The 20898-nt window shown below is 43.2% G+C and overlaps 1 protein-coding gene across 4 annotated transcripts in view; it reads right to left on the reverse strand.

Moving 5' to 3' along the window:
* The window catches only part of MYO1B (myosin IB), a 927952-nt gene that overhangs the window by 221994 nt on the left and 685060 nt on the right, over positions 1 to 20898 (reverse strand). For all 4 annotated transcript variants that reach the window (XM_068244859.1, XM_068244861.1, XM_068244860.1 and 1 more), the window contains exon 7: positions 8431 to 8494. In XM_068244859.1, the coding sequence (XP_068100960.1) occupies positions 8431 to 8494 (64 nt within the window). The remainder of the gene's footprint in view (positions 1 to 8430; positions 8495 to 20898) is intronic.

Below are 20898 nucleotides of genomic sequence, written 5' to 3' on the forward strand. Positions count from 1 at the left end.
GAAGCTCAAAAGCCATTAGTGAAGATAAACATTTCAGTTACCTTTGATGTGTGCTTATCTTAAAGTCTGTTATAGACCCATAAAGACGCAAGCTGCAGCTAAACTGCAAAGCATTCTGGGGCCCTCCCCTCGGCTGCTAATGAGACGGTACAGGAGCTTCTAATCAGTCCAGCGCGCGAAGCACTGATAAATCTCGGGCAGACTACACTGCAGGAGTCAGCTATTGTTCCTAGCCACATGGCTCATTAATATTCACTGCACACCGTGTTGTTCAAGAACGAGCTTATCTGTGATCAGAAGCAGGCAGGACATGACGACACATTTGGCTTCACAAACATGGAGCCTGCCATGAGCTGTCAGGAGCATCTATCTCTGCATATACTATATACAAAATCTGTGAAATCCAAACGTGGACAGTGAAATGCATATGTAATGTAAGTACAGCCAATCTTTAGCTACTGATATATGTGTTTATTTTCTCTGAGACCCTATACCTAACAGCTCCTCTTTAAGCCACTATAAATATATGTGTGATGTTGAGATTCATTTTACACCTGATGAAGAACCGTGAAGGTTCGTAACATGTAGTGCTGCTTCACCACCAATATATGCTTTAACCAGCAAGCCTTTTGTGTGCCGCCTCTTCACTGATATTGCATGACCACTACCCAGGAGGGTGACCTGAGCGAGGTGTAGCACCGGCATCACCAGGGATAAGATCCCTGCGGGAGTTCCAGGACCGTGAATCAGTCATTTGATATCTAACCTTCATCTGATGGATGAGCTATATAACTTCCCAGAAATGCTAGGTGACAAATTTCACACAAAACTGTCAGGGCTTGCTAGCAGAGCCAGGAAGGAGAGAGAAAAAAACAGTGGTTTTAAAAAGAAAATGACATTTCTACTATTTTGCAAGGGAATTTGCGTTTGCAACTTGAATGTCGTACACACGGTTTTCTTGGGAACTGTGTGAGCGTCACAGAAGACTTCTAAAAATCCTTCTAGTGGCTGGAAAAAGCTGTACTACAAGACAGACCCTGAGGCGCTGATGTCAGCAGCACAAAAACAGACACTATGTCCAGATCTAAGTGTGGATCTATACAGCACACAGGACTCAAAGGCACAGGCTGTAAGGAAAAGGCTTCCTTACAGTCCAACCCCTACAGACAGGGTCTAAAGCCCCATCTACACGATACGATTCTTTATACGATTCAATTACGATTCTATTTACGATCCGATTAAATCCAACATGTCCGATTGGGATTCGATTCGATTCAATTCGATTTGCCATTGTTTTGCAATGGCAAATAGAATTGAATTGAATCGAATCCTGATCGGACATGTTGGATTTAATCGGATCGTAAATAGAATCGTAATTGAATCGTATAAAGAATCGTATCGTGTAGATGGGGCTTAAGATTCAAGCAGAAACAGCATACACCAAATGGCCCAATCAATGAGCTGGTGTTGTGTACAGTAGCATCTACATGGTGAATGGGCTAAAATCTCCCACATCCACATGGGAAATAACACAGAATAAATAGCACAGAAGGATATGGAGAACAACAGGGCTTAAGGTGCCTACATTCTCACCATCGATTGCTGGCAGATTTGATCACGGTGATAGAATCTGCCAAAAATCTATGCCCCAATGGGTCAGCTCAATTGTAATTTTAGTAATAAAGTAATGTAGTAGCAATGTTTACAAGCAGTGACTAACTGAAAAGAGGTATACCCCTTTGACCTGTGCCTCCTCCCCTTCCCCTCCAGCTTCCAGGTGTCCTAGAGCCACTGTCTTCAATTCACATTGACAGTGCGGATGAAATAAAAGTGGACACTTTTGAAAAAATGCCCACCCGACACTTCCGCTAATCATATTTCAATTGATTCGAAAATTAATAGAAATTATCAATCAGACCTGCCAATCTCAATCAAACAGGGACAGGAGCGGTGGTAGATCAACTGCCCATAGTGCGCTGCAGTGCATCAAGCAGTTCAATGCTGAGGTTCAATAGATATTCAATAGATTCCATAATGAATGATGATTCCATCTACTGAATATTTATGGACAGTGTGTGGAAGGTATATAACTCTCTCTGATCAGATTAATATCAGAGAGGGGTCAATCAATGTATGGGCACTCTTAGATCCCATGGGACTGCTGAATACAGACAGACCAGTTCTGACCAATTAACCAGACATCACGGTTGTATACAAGGACCAGAAGAGAGGAGAGGTGATAGACCTAGCACTGCAAAATGACAGCATCATCAGGAAAAAGTCATACAAGAAACTGGAGAAGTACCAGAGTTTCAAAGAAGAACTACAGAGGAAGCATAAAGTGAAGGCCAAAGTGGTTCCAGTCATTGGAGGACTAATCAGGGATGTAACACCTACGTTGGGAGAGCGGCCCAAAGAAATCCAAGCAACTATATTGGCGCACTCTGTCCATGAACAGCTAAGCTACTGTGAAAAATGTTTATACTCCCAACCCTCTGATAAGGTCATGGAAAACACTTACCAACCACGACAGTGAGAAAGGATACTTAACCACTTCAGCCTACAGGGTTGAGAATTTTTTTACATCTGAGCAACTTTCACCTCCCATTCATTTGCCAATAACTTTATCACTACTCATCACAATGAATTGATCTATATCTTGTTTTTTCCGCCACCAAGGCTTTCTGTGGGTGGTACATTTTGCTAAGAGCCACTTTACTGTAAATGCATTTTAACAGGAAGAAGAAGAAAAAAATCATTATTTCTCAGTTTTCAGCCATTATAGTTTTAAAATAATACATGCCTCCATAATTAAAACTCACGTATTGTATTTGCCCATATGTCCCGGGTATTACACCATTAAAATTATGTCCCTATCACAATGTATGGCGACAATATTTTATTTGGAAATAAAGGTGTGTTTTTTCAATTTGCGTCCATCACTATTTAGAAGCCCATAATTTAATAAATCATATTGATATACTCCTTTGACATGAATATTTAAAAAGTTTAAACCCTTAGGTAACTATTTGTTTTTTTTTTATTATTGTAATTTTTTATTTTATTTTTTTATTAAAACTTGTATGTGGGTATTTTTTGGTGTGGGAGGTAAACAGGGGATTTTACATGTGTAAAAATGTATTTATTCAATGTAAAGTGATTTTTGGCGTAGTTTGCTATTTGGCCACAAGATGGCCACAGTCAAAAAATCCTGGGAGCGATCGATCTCGCTCCCAGGAAGAAGATAGAAGCAGGGGAACTTTTTGATCTCAGAAAATCTGCAGCGTCTGAAGAGGCGCTGTCGGCTTTTCTCCGGGGGGGGGGGGGGGGGGGGGGGGGTTGTGTCCGATCAGTGAAAGGGATTTATAATCCCTTTCATTGATCGCTGGGCTAATGGCCCCCAGTGGGAGCGCGCACGGGGGGGGGGGATTTTCGTCCAGTTAGGCTGAAGTGGTTAATATGTACCGCCTAGTGTACATTATTCTTTATTGGAAAGTGAGTACCTTGAGCATCCGAGAGAATGTGATCATAATTGTATAAGATACTACATTTTATTTCCTATCATCATGAATGTTGACCCACAATTTAATGCCTCTAAAGAAGTGGCTAATTTGAAGCTCTGAAACGTGCATTAGGCTGCATATTGTACTTACATATACCAATGTGACATATGTACATTTTATACCAATGTCAACAAACCTGTAAGGTAACTTTTTGTAAAAGTTACCTTGTATTTATGCTTGCCTATAAAACTCTGGTGCTTTTTTTTTTTTCATTTTTTTATGTGTTTTTAAACACTTCAGCCTACAGGAGTTTCAGCCTCAAGGACTAAAGCAACTTTCCTATATCAGCGCTCCTCCCATTCATTCACCAATAACTTTTCTAGGCATTTTATAAGGAAAAACTGGAAAAAAAATTAAAAACTACACTATTTCTTTGATTTCATCCCTTATAGTTTCAAAATAAGCATTGCTACTATAAATAAAACTCACCCATTTTATTTTCCCGTTAGTCCCAGCTATCACAACATTTAAAATATGCTCCTAGTATAATGTATGGCAACAATGCATTATTTGGTAATAAAAGTGTATTTTTTTGTGTGTGTTCGGTCGATAATAACAAGCCTTTACTTACTAAAAGAGCAGTAATATACCCTCAGGCCATACATATAAAGAAAAAGCTGAATCCCTAATCCAACTATTTATTTTTTTAACTGTTTTTTTAGTAAAAAAAAAAAAAAATTAACAAGTGTGTGTTTGGTAACTGGGGTGGGGCTTTGGACGGGATTCATTTAAAAAATTATTTAATACAAATGTGTTGTGAATGTAATTTTACTTTTCTGCCACTAAAAACACTATCCTGGGTTACCAGGAAGTGTTCAATTTTTTCCCCACGTTTTACACTGCTTCTGTTATTATGAGTGGATATGGCCCCTGATCAGGGTCATGTTTATTCATTCCAGGCACTGCAATTGGTTCAAAGAACACTTGTTCCCCTTCACCAATTGCAAACACGTAAATGCCACTGGGAATGAGCGCACTTGGGTTATCTGTGTGAGGCTTACGCCACTGCAACACTGGACGCATATACGTATCCAGATAGAATACAGCAGTACACGTCTCACACAGATAATACTCTTTTGGCTTCAAGTTACTTTTCAGGATACCGCTGAATTCTACAAGCTGTTCAACAAGTTCATTTGCATAGATAACAACTCTATTTTTCTAACATGCTGTACTGAAAAACAGAGAATTCAGATAATTTATTAGGAGGGCTAGTACTACAAGTGCTTATGTTTACCTCATCATGGCACTTCAGGTGTGCTTTAAGAAATTATAAAAATGCTAGACATTTTAGGCTTGATCACACACTCAGGGCCCATTCACACTAGAAGCACTTTTCTGTGCGTTTTGTGATTGATTAGATTTTTTTTAAATCGCTCCCATTCACTTTCATTAAAATTGCGGAAAAATTGCTGCTATTTCGCAATCGCATATGCGATTTTTCAGAGATTTTTACCGCAATTTTAATGACAATGAATGGGAGCTATTTTAAAAACCGCTAATCAATCGCAAAACGCTCATAAAAGCACTTCTAGTGTGAATAGGCCCTCAGTGTTTTAAAATGCCTTCCACAGAGTTTGCAAACAATTTGAGGCATTTTAAGGTGCAAGTAAGACGAGGGAGAACAAGAGTATTTTTACTTACCTGGGGCTCATTCATGTTACCCCGCAGTCTGTCAGCTTCCTCGGTGTCCTATTGCTCTAATCCGTTGTACCGCTGTCTGCCCTGGTAAAGTCAGCATCTGGCTCAGGTAGAGACAACTGTGCATGCGCAGTCCCGGGCATGTGCCTCCTCAATTGCGCACCTGAGGCCAGAAGTGCTATGTACTTGTGCAGTTTATAAAGACTTGTAACCGTGCATGCACAGAATGCACCTGACCACAGAAGTGATACCCAGGAAGAATATGGCCTGCTGCAAGCGCATGCACAATGGCCCCTGGGTCACGGACTTTAATCTGGCTGCAGAGCACAACGGGTTGGAGCAGGAGAATACAGAGGGAGCTAAAAAAAACAGGGGTCTGTAAGAAGCCCAGGTAAGTAAAAATATCTTCTTGTCTGTTTGTGTGACTTAACACTGACACTCCAAACTCAATCTTCTGTTTAGGACAGCAAAGCTGGTGTTGTCCCTCCAGGTAGGTACACACTCCTGCCTTCCACAAGTACAACCAGAGCAGAAGGAAGCACACAAGTAACTGGCTTGCACACATGCTCAGTTTTATTGCATGTATCGCACATTACATGTTGTGGGACAAGTCTTACATCAGATGTGTCACACTTGATGAAGAGCTTGTCCTGCAACATGTACGCTGTGCAATACATGCAATAAACCTGAATGCAATTTTAAGCCAGTTGTGTGTCCCCTTCTGTGTTGGTTGTAACATACGTCAATGTTACTTTTTTTAAATATTCATGAATCCATACCTATGTATGAGAAAGTTAAATGTGTCACTCTTTTTGGCAAGCCACTTATGGATTTCACATTGGCTGAAAGTTATTTATAGATATATACTTGAAGAGTATTGGTAAAACATACTGGCATGCACTACTAATGATCATTACAAACCATCTCTTGAACAGGTGATTTAATGTGTAAAGGATTTTCTTATATGACGTTATTGTGTCTCTAATGATAAAATACCAAATGTCAGGACTTATCACCTCCAGCAAAAGATTGAAAATTTACTGTGACACCATGTAACAGTCGTGTTTTTGCAATGCTTGTTGCAGTAGTTTAGTACACTGGCACTAATAAAGCTAGCCATAATTAACAAATGCTGTCACACAAGTTCAATGGCTACTTTTGTATGACAACATTTAATGACATGTAATGCTGTGTACTGTTGTAAGATGGGGACCAATTATATGCTGGGATACAGAATTCACAGTGCTACCACAACATACACTCAATTACTTATGATTAGTCCCAGCACATCTGGTAGCACACAGACAAGAAAGATGACCTCCTTCCCCTCTCTAGTCTCTGGGACTTCATTATCATCATTACACACAAAAAATACCTTTTGACCCTAAACCCAATCCTCATTTTCCTCTAGATTTACCAGCCAGTGCCAACATTGATTTTATAAAAACACTTTTCATTTTAACCACTTCAGCCTACAGCTTCGAAAATCTTATGCATCCGAGCAATGTTCACCTCCCATTCATTCGCTAATAACTTTATCGCTACTTATCAAAATTAATTGATCTATATCTCGTTTTTTCCGCCACTAATTAGGCTTTCTTTAGGTAGTACATTTTGCTAAGAGCCACTTTACTGTAAATACATTTTAACAGGAAGATTAAGATAGAAATGGAAAAAAATCATTATTTCTCAGTTTTTGGCCATTATAGTTTAAAATTAATACATGCTACAGTAATTAAAACCCATGCATTTTATGTGCCCATTTGTCCCGCTTATTACACCATTTAAATTACATCCCTATCACAATTTATGGCGCCGATATTTTATTTAGAAATAAAGGTGCATTTTTTCAATTTGCGTCCATCACTATTTACAAGCTTATAATTTTAAAAAATTTAATAAGATACTCTCTTGACATGTATATTTAAAAAGTTCAGACCCTTAGGTAACTATTTATGTAGTTTTTTTTTTTTTAATTGTAATTTTTTTTATTTTTTTTTTTTAATACAAAAATGTATTTGGGTAATTTTAGTTTGGGAGGTAAATAGCCAATTTTAGATGTAATGTAATGTATTTTTTTATTCAATACAGGTATGTGGGTGCAGTTTACTATTTGGCCACAAGATGGCCACATTCAAAAAATTCCTAGATGCGAACGATGTCGCATCTAGGAACTAAAAAGAAGAGAAGAAGTTTCCTGGGGGCAGAAATACCACGCTCTCTGATGAGAAAGCGTCGGTATTTTTGCCGGGGACTTAGATCGGTGAATGGGAATTATATTCCCATTCACTGATCGGGGGGCAGCGGGTGGCAGCGGGAGCGCGCGCCCGATCGCGCGCACCACACGGCTGCAGCATCACTGCCTATCTGGACGGATATATGCGTCCAGATATGGCGAAGTGGTTAATAATTAAATATATTTGCACGATGGGCATAATAGTAATAAGTCACCATGGACTGTTCCTAAATTGGCAACCCAGATCCCTTAAAGGGAACCCGAGGTGAGCGCTAAATGGAGGCTGCCATATTTATTTCCTTGTAAACAATGCCAGTTGCCTGGCAGCCCTGTCAACCTTCTGGCATAAGTAGTGCCTGAGTAAAACCCTGGAACAAGCATATGGCTAATACAGTAAAACCTGAGTCAGAGTACCTGATCTGCTGCATGCTTTTTCAGGGTCTATGTCTAAAGTATTAGAGGCAGAGGATCAGCAGGATAGGCAGGCAACTAGTATTGTTTAAAAGGAAAATAAATATGGCAGCCTCTATATCAGTCACCCAGCGTCCCCCTTAAGGCGGGCACACACGATACAATAATATGATGCAATTTTACAGTAATTCGATAAAAATGAAAGCTTTTTTTTATTTGTTCAAGAAATCTGATTGAATTTCCCATTTATTCCGAAATAAGTCGATTAGGAGTGGTGGATTTCTCTGATCAATTTTTATGAAAATTGCATGGTGTAGGGTAGATTATCAATTTCTTAATGTATAGACCCAAGCAATTTTTTCCGAGTTTTCAATCATTTTTTTTTCATAACGGAGGAAACATAGTAAACGTATTTTGCTCAGGTTTTTCAAATGCTACAATCAGAAAAAAAATGACTATAATTCTTGAATGGAAAAGAATTTTAAAAAATTGTATAGCATGTGGCCGCCTTTACTGAGACTAGAATGCTTTATACATGTAATCACAGATACTACATGCTTACCAAAGTTTTGTACTTACAGTTGCTTATGACACCGCCAAGTGGATCACCCTTAAAATCAAATTCAATATCCATATATTTGCCCTGCCAATATACAAAGTAAATAGATAGTTAAACTACTCAGTTTTACTTAACTCATCTGTTTTTATGAAATACTACTTTACTGTAGTCCTGTCATACAGTGAATACAGTGAATAAAACTGTATAGTATAACCTAATATAACAACCTTCCTACAAATGTCCAAAGTATGATCACACTGTAGAGAGTCTTAACATAATCTTTCAATAATTTTCACTGTAGGAATGTACTTGAACAAAAGCTTTTGTAATTTAATGTGAAAAGAATTTACTTTTTCATTTTCATTAACAGGCAGCTCTCAATTCACAAAACCAATGATAAGCTCAATATATGAAGAGAAGAATCCAGCACAGCAGCATCCTCAAGTAAAGCTTTATTACCATATACATGTAAATAAAAACTGATCAAAGGATAAACCAAGGTACTTAGTTTTTCCTTCAGACACCAGACAAATTATAAGCCCAGGGCAGAAACCCAGGCCACACTTTTAACATCCCTATATCGCTTCTCTGGTTGTCCAGTGTCCCCCCCCCCCCCCCCCCTCCTCCCATCATATAGCACTCTTTTGGTGTCTAGTGGCCCCCCTCTCTACCCCAAACATACCTGATGTCTAATGCCCCACCTCCCTCCTCCATACAGTGTACCTGGTGTATAGTAGTCTCCTCTTCTGCCATAGAGTGTTCCCAAGTGGTCTACTGGCTACCTTCCCTCCAGTTCCAACGTCCCTTTGCAGAGTAATGGCTGCGGAGGCTTTGGAAGAACATCTTGAGCAGTATACACTGCACTGCAACACTGTGTCTTCCTTTGCATCAGTCTAGTGTTTGTAGCTCAAGCTCTACTTCCCAATTACCAGGAAGTAGAAAACAAGCTACAAATACCAGAGGATGAATGTGACAGGACAGACGACACAGAGAACCGATGCAGTTTGTTTGGATCCGCATCAGGTAACACTATCTACCTATACTGAGCACTATACTAGCTATACTGGGCACTATCTACTTATACTGGGGCACTATACTAGCTATACTGGGGCACTATTCTAGCTATACTGGGCACTTTATTAGCTATACTGGGCACTATACTAGCTATACTGAACACTATACTAGCTATACTGAGCACTATACTAGCTATACTAAGCACTATGCTAGCTATACTGGGGCACTATACTGGGGCACTGTACTGGGGCACTTTACTAGCTATACTGTGGCACTTTACTAGCTATACTGGGGCACTTTACTAGCTATACTGGGCACTATACTAGCTATACTGAGCACTATACTAGCTATACTGAGCACTACCTACCTATACTGAGCACTATACTAGGGCACTATACTAACTATACTGGGCACTATACTAGCTATACTGAGCACTATACTAGCTATACTGAGCACTACCTACCTATACTGAGCACTATACTAGGGCACTATACTAACTATATTGGGCACTATACTAGCTATACTGAGCACTATACTAGCTATACTGAGGCACTACCTACTCATACTGGACACTTTACTAGCTATACTGGGGCACTTTACTAGCTATACTGGGGCACTTTACTAGCTATACTGGGCACTATACTAGCTATACTGAGCACTATACTAGCTATACTGAGCACTACCTACCTATACTGAGCACTATACTAGGGCACTATACTAACTATACTGGGCACTATACTAGCTATACTGAGCACTATACTAGCTATACTGGGCACTTTACTAGCTATACAGGGCACTATATTAGCTATACTGGGCACTATACTAGCTATACTGAGGCACTACCTACTCATACTGGACACTATACTAGCTATACTGGGACACACTGGAGGGAATCACACGGCCAGCATTTCCTACCCCCGGCTTACATGAGGGTCAATCATGTTTTCCTGTTTTTTCAGTTAAAAGTTGGGGGGTCAGCTTATATGCGGGTCGACTTGCTTGCGAGTATATACGGTAGTTATGGCTGATAGTCCATTTGGAGAATGAAAAAACAGAGTCCAGTTTAAAAGTAGGCATTAATGTTAAGAGTCCTTGAACACAGCAGGCGTTGGTTCTCCTTGAACGCCTGCATGGACTTTCCTGGTCGATGGAATTTGGAGAACTGGGTGGGTTTGGTCCCGCCCCACTTTTATAGGACCTGAGTTTTGGGCTGTCACTACCTGGAAAGTAGGTGTGTTTAAGGCGGGGTTACTTCCTAATCAGCAGGTTGCCGCCCCCAGACTCAGAGCAAAAAATTTAACATTTATGAATTCTCTGTGTGACTCCGCCCCAGATTGGCGCATCGCAAATCCGAGGCTATATTCATAAGCGGCCTGCGACCCTGTATCACACGAGGCTACACATGCCTATTCTATCGCATTCGCTCTACGCAGGCCGGATAAAGCTGTTTCTCTACTGATTCCTTACAGTTAGAAAATTGTAATTCAGGTGAATGATATAACTGCTTTATGGGTATCCAAAAATGTAATTTTTGACTCTCTGTGCCAAACCTATTTTGAATTATGAATAAATTAAAGTTTCCTTTGTTTGAGTCTATGAGTTTGGAGGGAATCTCTTATCTTACTGGTTGGATCTATTTTCTGGGACATGAGCTGTGCAGCAAATGGCTCTGCCTAGGAGGTAGGCCACGTGTGAAATTCCTTTCCATGTTATCAGGACATGGGGGTAAGGTACTGTACTCTGCAATGCTCTCAGAGGGGGGGGGATAGAGAAAGGAAAGACATTTATTGTACAGTTACACAGCACTGACAGTAATGGTGCTGGACCATACGAAAATCGTTGGCGATTACGCACACGACTTTCCGTAATGTTCGTCACAGTTTATACTTGAGTATTTATGGTAAATGCAATAAACAACATGTGCAACTACCGCAATACTAACTTGTTTTAAGCAGCTTTTTTTCTTTTAAATGGTTTTGCATTTTAACCACTTCACCTTCCTGGCGGTAAGCCCGAGCTGAGCTCGGGCTATGCCGCGCAGGAAGATATCTCAGCCCCTGGTGGGGCGATTTGCTCCATTTAAAATGCTGTACACGCAGCTAGCACTTTGCTAGCCGCGCGTACAGCCTGATCGCCGCCTCTCTGCGGCGATCGCCCGCACGCAGCGGCGCAAGAGGCCCCCCCCCCGCCAGAGCCCTGCGCTGCCCGGACCAATGAGTTCCAGGCAGCGCTATGGCCTGGATCGGAGGCGTCTGACGTCAGGACATCGGCGAACGTCCATGACATCATTCCGATCGTCGCCATGGCGACAGGAGAAGCCAAACAGGGGAGCGCGTTATATACTCGTTCCCCAGTTTGCTATTGATGCCGGCGACGATTGCACTAGAGGGACACATGTGTTTCATGTAGCTATCACTCTGGTAGCTTTACATGAAACAAAAAAAAAAAAGATTAAAAAAAAGGATTTTTGCCTATATGGCAAAAAAAATTAACCGCCAGGAGGGTTAAGGACTGCAGTCTTAAAACCCCTTAATCTCCTTGCCGGTCTAAAAAATCCGGCAAGGAGGCAGCGCCGCACTTTTTTTAATTTATTTATTTTTTTAAATCATGTAGCGGCTCAGTGCGGCGGGTAGCGGCGAATCGGCGGCGAGCGGCTGCGATCGCGTACTACATGTCGTGTAGGAAAAAAAAAATTATGCATATCAGCCCAGCGGGGCCTGAGAAATCCTCCTGCGCAGGTTACCCCGAGCTGAGCTCGGGATAACCGGCAAGGAGGTTAAGGGTCAGACACCTTTTTTCCATTCAGACCACTGCAGTTTTAACGGTTTATTGCTCGGTCATACAACCTACTATCTAAATGAATTTTACCTCCTTTTCTTGTCACTAATACAGCTTTCTTTTGGTGCTATTTCATTGCTGATGTGATTTTTAGTTTCCATTCAGACCACTGCAGTTTTAACGGTTTATTGCTCGGTCATACAACCTACTATCTAAATGAATTTTACCTCCTTTTCTTGTCACTAATACAGCTTTCTTTTGGTGCTATTTCATTGCTGATGTGATTTTTAGTTTTTATTATATTCATCAAAAAAGACATGAATTTTGTCAAAAAAAAAATGATTTTTTTAACTTTCTGTGCTGACATTTTTCAAATAAAGTAAAATTTCTATATACATTTTTGTCTAAATGTATTGTGCTACACGTCTTTGATCAATATATAGACAGTTATTGGATTTTTTTTTTGTTTGGGTAAAAGTTATAGCGTTTACAAACTATGGTGCAAAAAGTGAATTTCCTCAGTTTGAAGCATCTCTGACTTTTCTGAGCACCTGTTATGTTTCATGAGGTGCTAGAATTCCAGGATAGTATAAATACCCCCCAAATGACCCCATTTTGGAAAAAAAAAACACCCAAAGTATTTACTGAGACTTTTTGTCACAAGTTAGCAGAAAATGACACTTTGTGACAAAAAAAAAACGTTTCCATTTCTGCTAACTTGTGAAAAAAAAAATGAAATCTGCCACGGACTCACCATGCCCCTCTCTGAATACTTTGGGGTGTCTACTTTCCAAAATGGGGTAATTTTTGGGGTGTGTTTACTGTCCTGGCATTTTGGGGGGTGCTAAATTGTAAGCACCCCTGTAAAGCCTAAAGGTGCTCTTAGGACGTTGGGCCACTTAGCGCAGTTAGGCTGCAAAAAAGTGTCACACATGTGGTATCGCTGTACTCAGGAGAAATAGTACAATGTGTTTTGGGGTGTATTTTTACACATACCCATGCTGGGTGGGAGAAATAACTCTGTAAATGAGAATGTTTTGATTTTTTTACACACAATTGTCCATTTCTCCTACCCAGCATGGGTATGTGTAAAAATACACCTCAAAACACTGCTACTTCTCCTGAGTACGGCGATACCACATGTGTGAAAGTTTTTTGCAGCCTAGGTGCGCTAAGGGGCCCAAAGTCCAATGAATACCTTTAGGATTTCACAGGTCATTTTGAGGCATTTGGTTTCCAGATTATTCCTCACGGTTTAGGGCCCCTAAAATGCCAGGACAGTATAAGAACCCCATAAGTGACCCCATTTTAGAAAGATGACACCCCAAGGTATTCTGTTCGGAGTATGGTGAGTTCATAGAAGATTTTTTTTTGTCACAAGTTAAGCCGGGAGGAGTAGTCTGGAAACAAAATGCCTCAAAATGACTCGGTTCAGGGTATAAGCATCTGCAAATTTTGATGACAGGTGGTCTATGAGGGTCTGAATTTTGTGGAGCTGGTCATAAGCAGGGTGGCCTCTTGGATGACAGGTTGTATTGTCACTGAAGTGCAGGAAGCGCAGGATGTTCTCAAATCGTGACCTGGACATGGCAGCAGAGAACAACAGCATGTGATGTATTGGGTGCGTAGACCAATAAGACCGCAATACATTCTTTTTGACTAGACCCATGTTAAGGAGAAGGCCCCAAAAAATGTTACATTTGGAAACTTGGAGTGGTTTCCACCGAAAAGACTGGGCATGGTAGCTTCTTGGATTGGCGGTTGCATATTGTGTGGCATACCAGTTGATCTCAGCCACAATTAAGAGATCCTCGGTGCAGAACAGATGAAAAAAGTCTAGGGCCGATCCTATATTATCTGTCTCCACCTGGACTTCAGACTGGGCGGTGAAAGGGGGCAGTACGGGTGCGGCGGAACCAGGGGATTGCCAATTGGGATTTGCCAGCACCTTTGGGAGACTATGGGTAGTACGGGCCCATTTTGCTGGTGGCTGCGACTCGGGTCTTAATGCACGTGCCACCGAACCAGTTTCTACTACCATGCTGGTGCTCGCCACTTCAACAGGGTCTATGGCAGTACTGGTGCTAGGTCCAGGAGATGCTACGCTGCTGGTGCATGCCTCACCAAGAAAACTCGGATCAGCGCTAGCACCACTCTGCTGCCCTTGAGTCTAATACTGCGGTCCAGTGACATGGAGTGTGGTACGCCTGGCTCTAGCCGGGACCTCAATCTCGTCATTGCTATTGGTCAGAGAGCAATGATGTTCACCAGATTTGTATTCTGACCAGGATGATTCGTCGGTTGAGGCTTCCCAATCACACTCACCCCACTGGGACAGAATCTCGGCGGCCTCTTCAGCGGAATACCCCTTTTTTGCCATGGTGGACTGCTAAATTTAGGGGTATTCCTCTGAGACTACCCAGGAAAAAGAGCACCTACCTAGCAAAAGGGAGTACTTGTGAAGTAGAAAGCTGTGGTCACTGAGTTTTGACAAAAAAAAAAAAAATCAAAACTGATCTTTACAGCGCCACAGTTATTGTGGTGATTGATGGGTGTCTCGGGGTGATTAGAGGGGAGAATAGATGCAATCAATGCACTGGGGAGGTGATCGGACAGGGGTCTGAGGAGGATCTTAGGGTTTGGCCGAGTGATCAGGAGCCCACACGGGGCAAATTAGGGCCTGATCTGATGGATAGGTGTGCTAGGGGGTGACAGGAGGTGATTGATGGGTGTCTCAGGGTGTGATTAGAGGGGGGAATAGATGCAATCAATGCACTGGGGAGGTGATTAGGGGGGTCTGAGGAGGATCTGAGGGTGTGGGCGGATGATTGGGTGCCCACAAGGGGCAGATGAGGGTCTCATCTGATGGGTATGATAGGTAGCAGTGACAGGTGGTGACAGGGGGTGATTGATAAGTGATCAGGGGTGTGATTAGAGGGGACAATAGATGCAATCAATGCAATGGCGAGGTGATAAGGGGGGTCTGAGGGTGTGGGTGGGTAATTGGGTGCCCGCAAAGGGCAGATTAGGGTCTGATCTGATGGGTAGCAGTGACAGGTGGTGACAGGGGGTGATTGATGGGTGATTAGAGGGGAGAACAGATGTAAACAATGCACTTGGGAGGTGATCTGAGGGCGGGTCTGTGGGCGATCTGAGGGTGTGGGCGGGTGATCAGGTGCCCGCAAGGGGCAGGTTAGGGTCTGATCTGATGGGTGGCAGTGACAGGTGGTGATTGATGGGTGATTGACAGGTGATCAGTGGGTGATTACAGGGGAGAATAGATGTATACAGTACACGGGGGGGGGGGAGTCTGGGGAGGATCTGAGGGTGTGGGGGGTGATCAGGAGCCCCCAGGGGGCAGCTTAGGACCTAATCTAAAGGGTAGCATTGACAGATAGTGACAGGGGGTGATTGATGGGTGATTAAGGGGGTGATTGGGTGCAAACAGTGGTCTGAGGGGGTGAGCAGGGGGGGTCTGAAGGGTGCTGTGGGCGATCAGGGGGGCAGGGGGACAGGATTCGTGTGTGTGTGTGCCTTTACATACACAGTTGCCTCCTCCCCTGGTGGTCGCTCGATCAGTGGGACCACCAAGGGAGGAGGCAGCCTGTATAATACACTTTGTTAGCTTAACAAAGTGTATTATACACTTTCTATGCGGTAGATCGGGTATTTACAAGGTGGGTTGACGTCGCGGGTGGGCGGAGCCTAATGCCAGTGGATGTGCGCGCATAGATTCCCGGCTAATTAGTCCCCCAGGTGCCGCCCCAGATCAGCGTTACGCGGTCCTGGGGGAGCCACCTTGCCGCCGCCCATAGTTAGTGGGCGGTCGCCAAGTGGTTAAAGAGGAACTGAAGTGAAAATAACATAATGAAGAAACTTGCTAATTTTTTTACAATATTCATTTATAAATGTGTTTGCCATTGTAAAATCTTTCCTCACCCAGATTTACTTTCTGAAATTTATCACAGGTGACAACGTCTTTAGTCCTAGCAGGTGATCTCAACTGAATGTTTGTTTACTGAGGTTCTATGCACAGATACTGCTTGTTTGGCAGTTATGCTAGATACACACAATTTAATTTTCTGACAGATTTACTGTCAGATCGATTATTTTCGAAAGGTCCGATCTGATTTCCAATCAATTTTCTATTCACTTCTATGGAAAATCGATCAGAAATCAGATCGGACCTGTCGGAAATAATTCATCTGACAGTAAATCTGTCACAAAATTGCATCATGTGTACCTAGCATTAGGAAGAACCATTATTTCCCATAATGCAACAAGGTTTAAAGACAGGAAACTGGCCCTGACATCACAGTGGGGGAGGGGTTTCACCACAATATCAGCCATACAGATGATAAATGTAACGATTGGGGAATTATTTCCGTGGTCAGCGCACAAGATGCGCGCTGACACTGCGGAAATCCTCCACAAGCGTATAAAATAACAGAACCCAGCTTTGGTGCAATGCACCTGTAGAGGGAAATTCCCACTGGCAGATAGAGCTGTGGAGTGCAGACGAATAACCCCTCTGCACTGCCACAGATGCCAGCTGGGAATTGTACGAGTTGAAGCAATGCAGGGCAAGATAGCCCTTAGAAAGAGAGTGAGCACAGAGACAGAGTGTATGTGTGTCCACCAATCTAGTCGCCACCCAGCGACAGTTAACACACAACAGCGGAAACCAAATGGAAACGCAATCGCAAGAATGGCGATTGCCAATAGCGATACCAGACTGAGTAAGACAGAGCAAAGGAACAGACACAGCAAACAATAATGATCAGAATGCCAAGCAAAATAACAAACGCACTCGCTAAGCGCGGTCGCCACACGAGAAGCGCAACAGCGACAAAACACGCTAATGGCGCGGTTTCCGCACGAGAAGCGCAACAGAGACAATGTGCGCCAACCCTAACTAACCAATGTAGCACGAAAATGAATAGAGCACGCGAACGCTTGCTAAACGGTTACCTCACTGAGCCTACAGCAAGCGTTTGTTCCGTTCCAGACAAGACAGACAGAAGGAGCAGCCAGTAGCGACCGCAGCTCTGGCCTACACTCCCAGACAGAGTACAGAAGGAATCACCGCCACTACCGCTAGGGCGGATGCGATCCAGACAGACAGAGAAATGGAGCAACCAGTAGCAACCGCTGCTCTGGCTTGCACCCCTAAGACAGAGTACAGAAGAAACCACCGCCTCTACTGCTAGGGCGAATGCGATCCCAACAGACAGAATTATTTCATGTCGACCGCCGCTGGCGACAAGACAATCGCAACGGAAAGACAAGACAAGGCAATACAGATAATTAACAACCTGACTACGCTAGAAGGAATGCCAGTGCACTCCCAAGGAAGATAAACTTAGCAAACAATTAGCAAAGGCTGACTCAAGGTAAGTCTAGCAGGATCAAACCTTTATGACCAGCAGGGAATTCTGGGAGGAAATGGTATTTATACTGCAAGCCATCAAAGGAAGCATCTAAGCAATTTGCATGCCAAGTGGATGCAAATTCCTCACCAGAGCAGCAACTCAGCAAGTTGCAGAGTGAAGACAGGTCTCCTTTCCAGGGACCTGCAGCACTCGGACCTACAAAATGGTCAAAAAGCTGTCTGTCTGTGCAGACAGCAGAGCAGATCATTACAATAAAGACTTCTTGTGGGAAGAAGAGTATTGGGAATATCTTTATCCTACCTAATAAAACCTAACTGTCGCTGCGTCCAGCAGCCAGCTGTCCCTGTGTCCCAGGTTTTTTGTTACTGCGCATGTGCACAGTAACGGACAGCTGGGACCAGGGAGCTGGGAGGACGAGCAAGGTGGGCGGGTGCGGGCGAGCGAGGTGGGTGGGTGCGGCCTGAGTTAAAGTTCTTTAAGCACTATTGTATATCATTTTATTGTGATTCAGAGTTGTTACGTCCGCTTAGAACCTCTAGAGATTTTATCAGTGGGTTTGGTTTTAAAGGCGCACTACAGCGAAAAACTGTAAAATTTAAAATATGTGCAAACATATACAAATAAGAAGTACATTTTTTTCAGAGTAAAATGAGCCATAAATTACTTTTCTCCTATAATGCTGTCACTTACAGTAGGCAGTAGAAATCTGACAGAAGTGACAGGTTTTGGACTAGTCCATCTCTTCATAGGGGATTCTCAGCGAGGCTTTTATTCTTTACTAGTAGACCCAGCCCGTTTAAAAACGGTATTCCAAAACCTGTCACTTCTGTCAGATTTCTACTGCCTACTGTAAGTGACAGCAACATAGGAGAAAAGTAATTTATGGCTCATTTTACTCTGGAAAAAATGTACTTCTTATTTGTACATGTTTGCACATATTTTAAATTTTACAGTTTTTCGCTGTAGTGCCCCTTTAACCACCCTTTTTATGGTATGTCAGTGAGAATTTGCAGCTTACTATGCCGCCCTAAGGCTAGGTCCACACTTGTCCGTTCAGGATCGGATCCGTTTGAAACGGATCCATTCCCCCCCCCCCTTTCCGTTTTAACTTTTTAACTATCTGTGGAAACGTATGCCGGGGGAGGGGGGCCAACCTGGAGGGGGAAGCAGCCAGGATGGGGGTGACAGCGGTTGTCGGGGAGGGGGGTCGCTTCCCCCTCCCCCACCTGGGTCACGCGTCCCCGCTCCCCTCCAGCTATTTGCGAAAAAAGTTCTAAAATATAATGTAGGCAGCGAACGAGGACGCTTACCTTCCTATCTTGCGTTCCACCGCTCAACTTGCAATGCATCTATACTTCGGAGGGCGGCATTGCAAAAAGTGACGCGGTGAGTGGAGGAAGTAGGAGAGAAGGTAGGCTTCCCCGCTCACTGCCGACATAATATTTTAACACATTTTGCACAAATAGCTGGAGGGGGAGCAGGGATGGGGGACCCAGGTGAGGGGAGTTACCGCCCCCTCCCCACCGACCGCTGCCACCCCTGTCCTGGCTGCTACCCCCTCCAGCATGGCAGCCCCCTCCCCACTCACAGGCTGGAACACAGAAACATATTAGTTTCTGTGTCCAAAACTGCCTGTGTAGAGGGGGATCCGTTTCCCTATTTATTTTCACTACCCGTCCGTGTATCTGGGGGCCAAGAAAATGTTGCAAATCCGGAAGGTCGATTCAGGTTTTGAACACGGATGCCCTTGAACGCATGCGGATCCGTTTTTAATTTGAGTGAAAAGGGCTGCTATCTTTAACCTTGGTATCCTTGGCTACGTTTTTGATCTGGGCCAAAAAAGGGAGCCCGGATACGTTTTTAACTTAAAGGGACTCCGAGCAGTGCAGAAACTATGGAAAGATGCATATCATTTTAAAGCTCTCTTTCTCCTCTTTCCAATGATATATAAACCGCCGCCCTACACCTTTTAGTTTTCAATATTTTTGCGATTGAAATTGTCCGCGTGGCCGCGATTTTGATCACGAAAATAGAGAAAACTAAAAGGCGTAGGGCGACGATTTAGGTGTCGTCAGAAAGAGGAGAAAGAGAGCTTTAAAATGATATCAATCTTTCCATAGTTACATTGTATTACACAGGGTGACTTTTTCTGCTGAATGGAGCTGCTGACTTTGAGAAAAAGTCGCCCTGTGTAATACAATGTAACTATGGAAAGATGGATATCATTTTAAAGCTCTCTTTCTCCTCTTTCTGACGACACCTAAATCGTCGCCCTACGCCTTTCAGTTTTCTCTATTTTCGAAATTTATATTTATTTATATATCATTGGAAAGAGGAGAAAAGAGCTTTAAAATGATATGCATCTTTCCATAGTTTCTGCACTGCTCGGAGTCCCTTTAAAGAGACACTGAAGCGAAAAAAAATATATGATATAATGAATTGGTTGTGTACTATGAATAATTACTAGAAGATTAGCAGCAAAGAAAATATTCTCATATTTTTATTTTCAGGTATATAGTGTTTTTTCTAACATTGCATCACTCTATAATATGTCCAGATTACACAACACTCAGCATTCAAAATGAGTCTTTCAGAGAAGTCTGTGAAGTAATAAACTCTCCTCTGCTAGAGGAAAAGTAAACAGTTCAATTACAGTTGAGATAATAAAAGTCAGATAACAGCCCTCTCCACGACCAAGTTGGTCGGAGAGCTTAAAGCAGGCCATACACTGGCTCGATTCACGGCCGTTTCGACAGCAGATCCGATCCTGGGATCGGATCTGCTGCCAATCGCTTGCGCTAAACGCACCCGCCGATCCGATTCCCTCCCGAAATCGGATCGGACCGTCGATCGCGCCGTGCGGGAAATTACCCTCGATCGCCCGGCGGTAGGAGCGCGTCGCTTGCGGCGTACGATTCGGGCCCGATCCGAGCATGTATACATTACCTGAAGCTGGCTCCGGGGTCCTCTTCTCCTCGCTGCACCGCATTTCCGCATGTCCCAGTGTACGCTTATACTTCCTGTGTCACTCCGGTGACCAGGAAGTTGAAATAGAGGGCGCTCTATTTGAACTTCCTGGTCACGGAGTAACACAGGAAGCGCCGGGATGGAGCAAGAACAGCGGTGCGGTGCAGTGCGGAGAAGACGCCCGGGAGCCAGCCTCAGGTAATGTATACGGGGGGGGGGGACAGGCGGCAGGAGCAGCTGAACAGATTGTGATCGGTTTCAGGCTGAAATCGATTCACAATCTGTTTGCAGTAAAGGCAGCCATACGATCCCTATCTGATCAGATTCGATCAGATA

Source organism: Hyperolius riggenbachi, chromosome 7, assembly GCF_040937935.1.
Source record: "Hyperolius riggenbachi isolate aHypRig1 chromosome 7, aHypRig1.pri, whole genome shotgun sequence".
NCBI classification, from domain to species: domain Eukaryota; kingdom Metazoa; phylum Chordata; class Amphibia; order Anura; family Hyperoliidae; genus Hyperolius; species Hyperolius riggenbachi.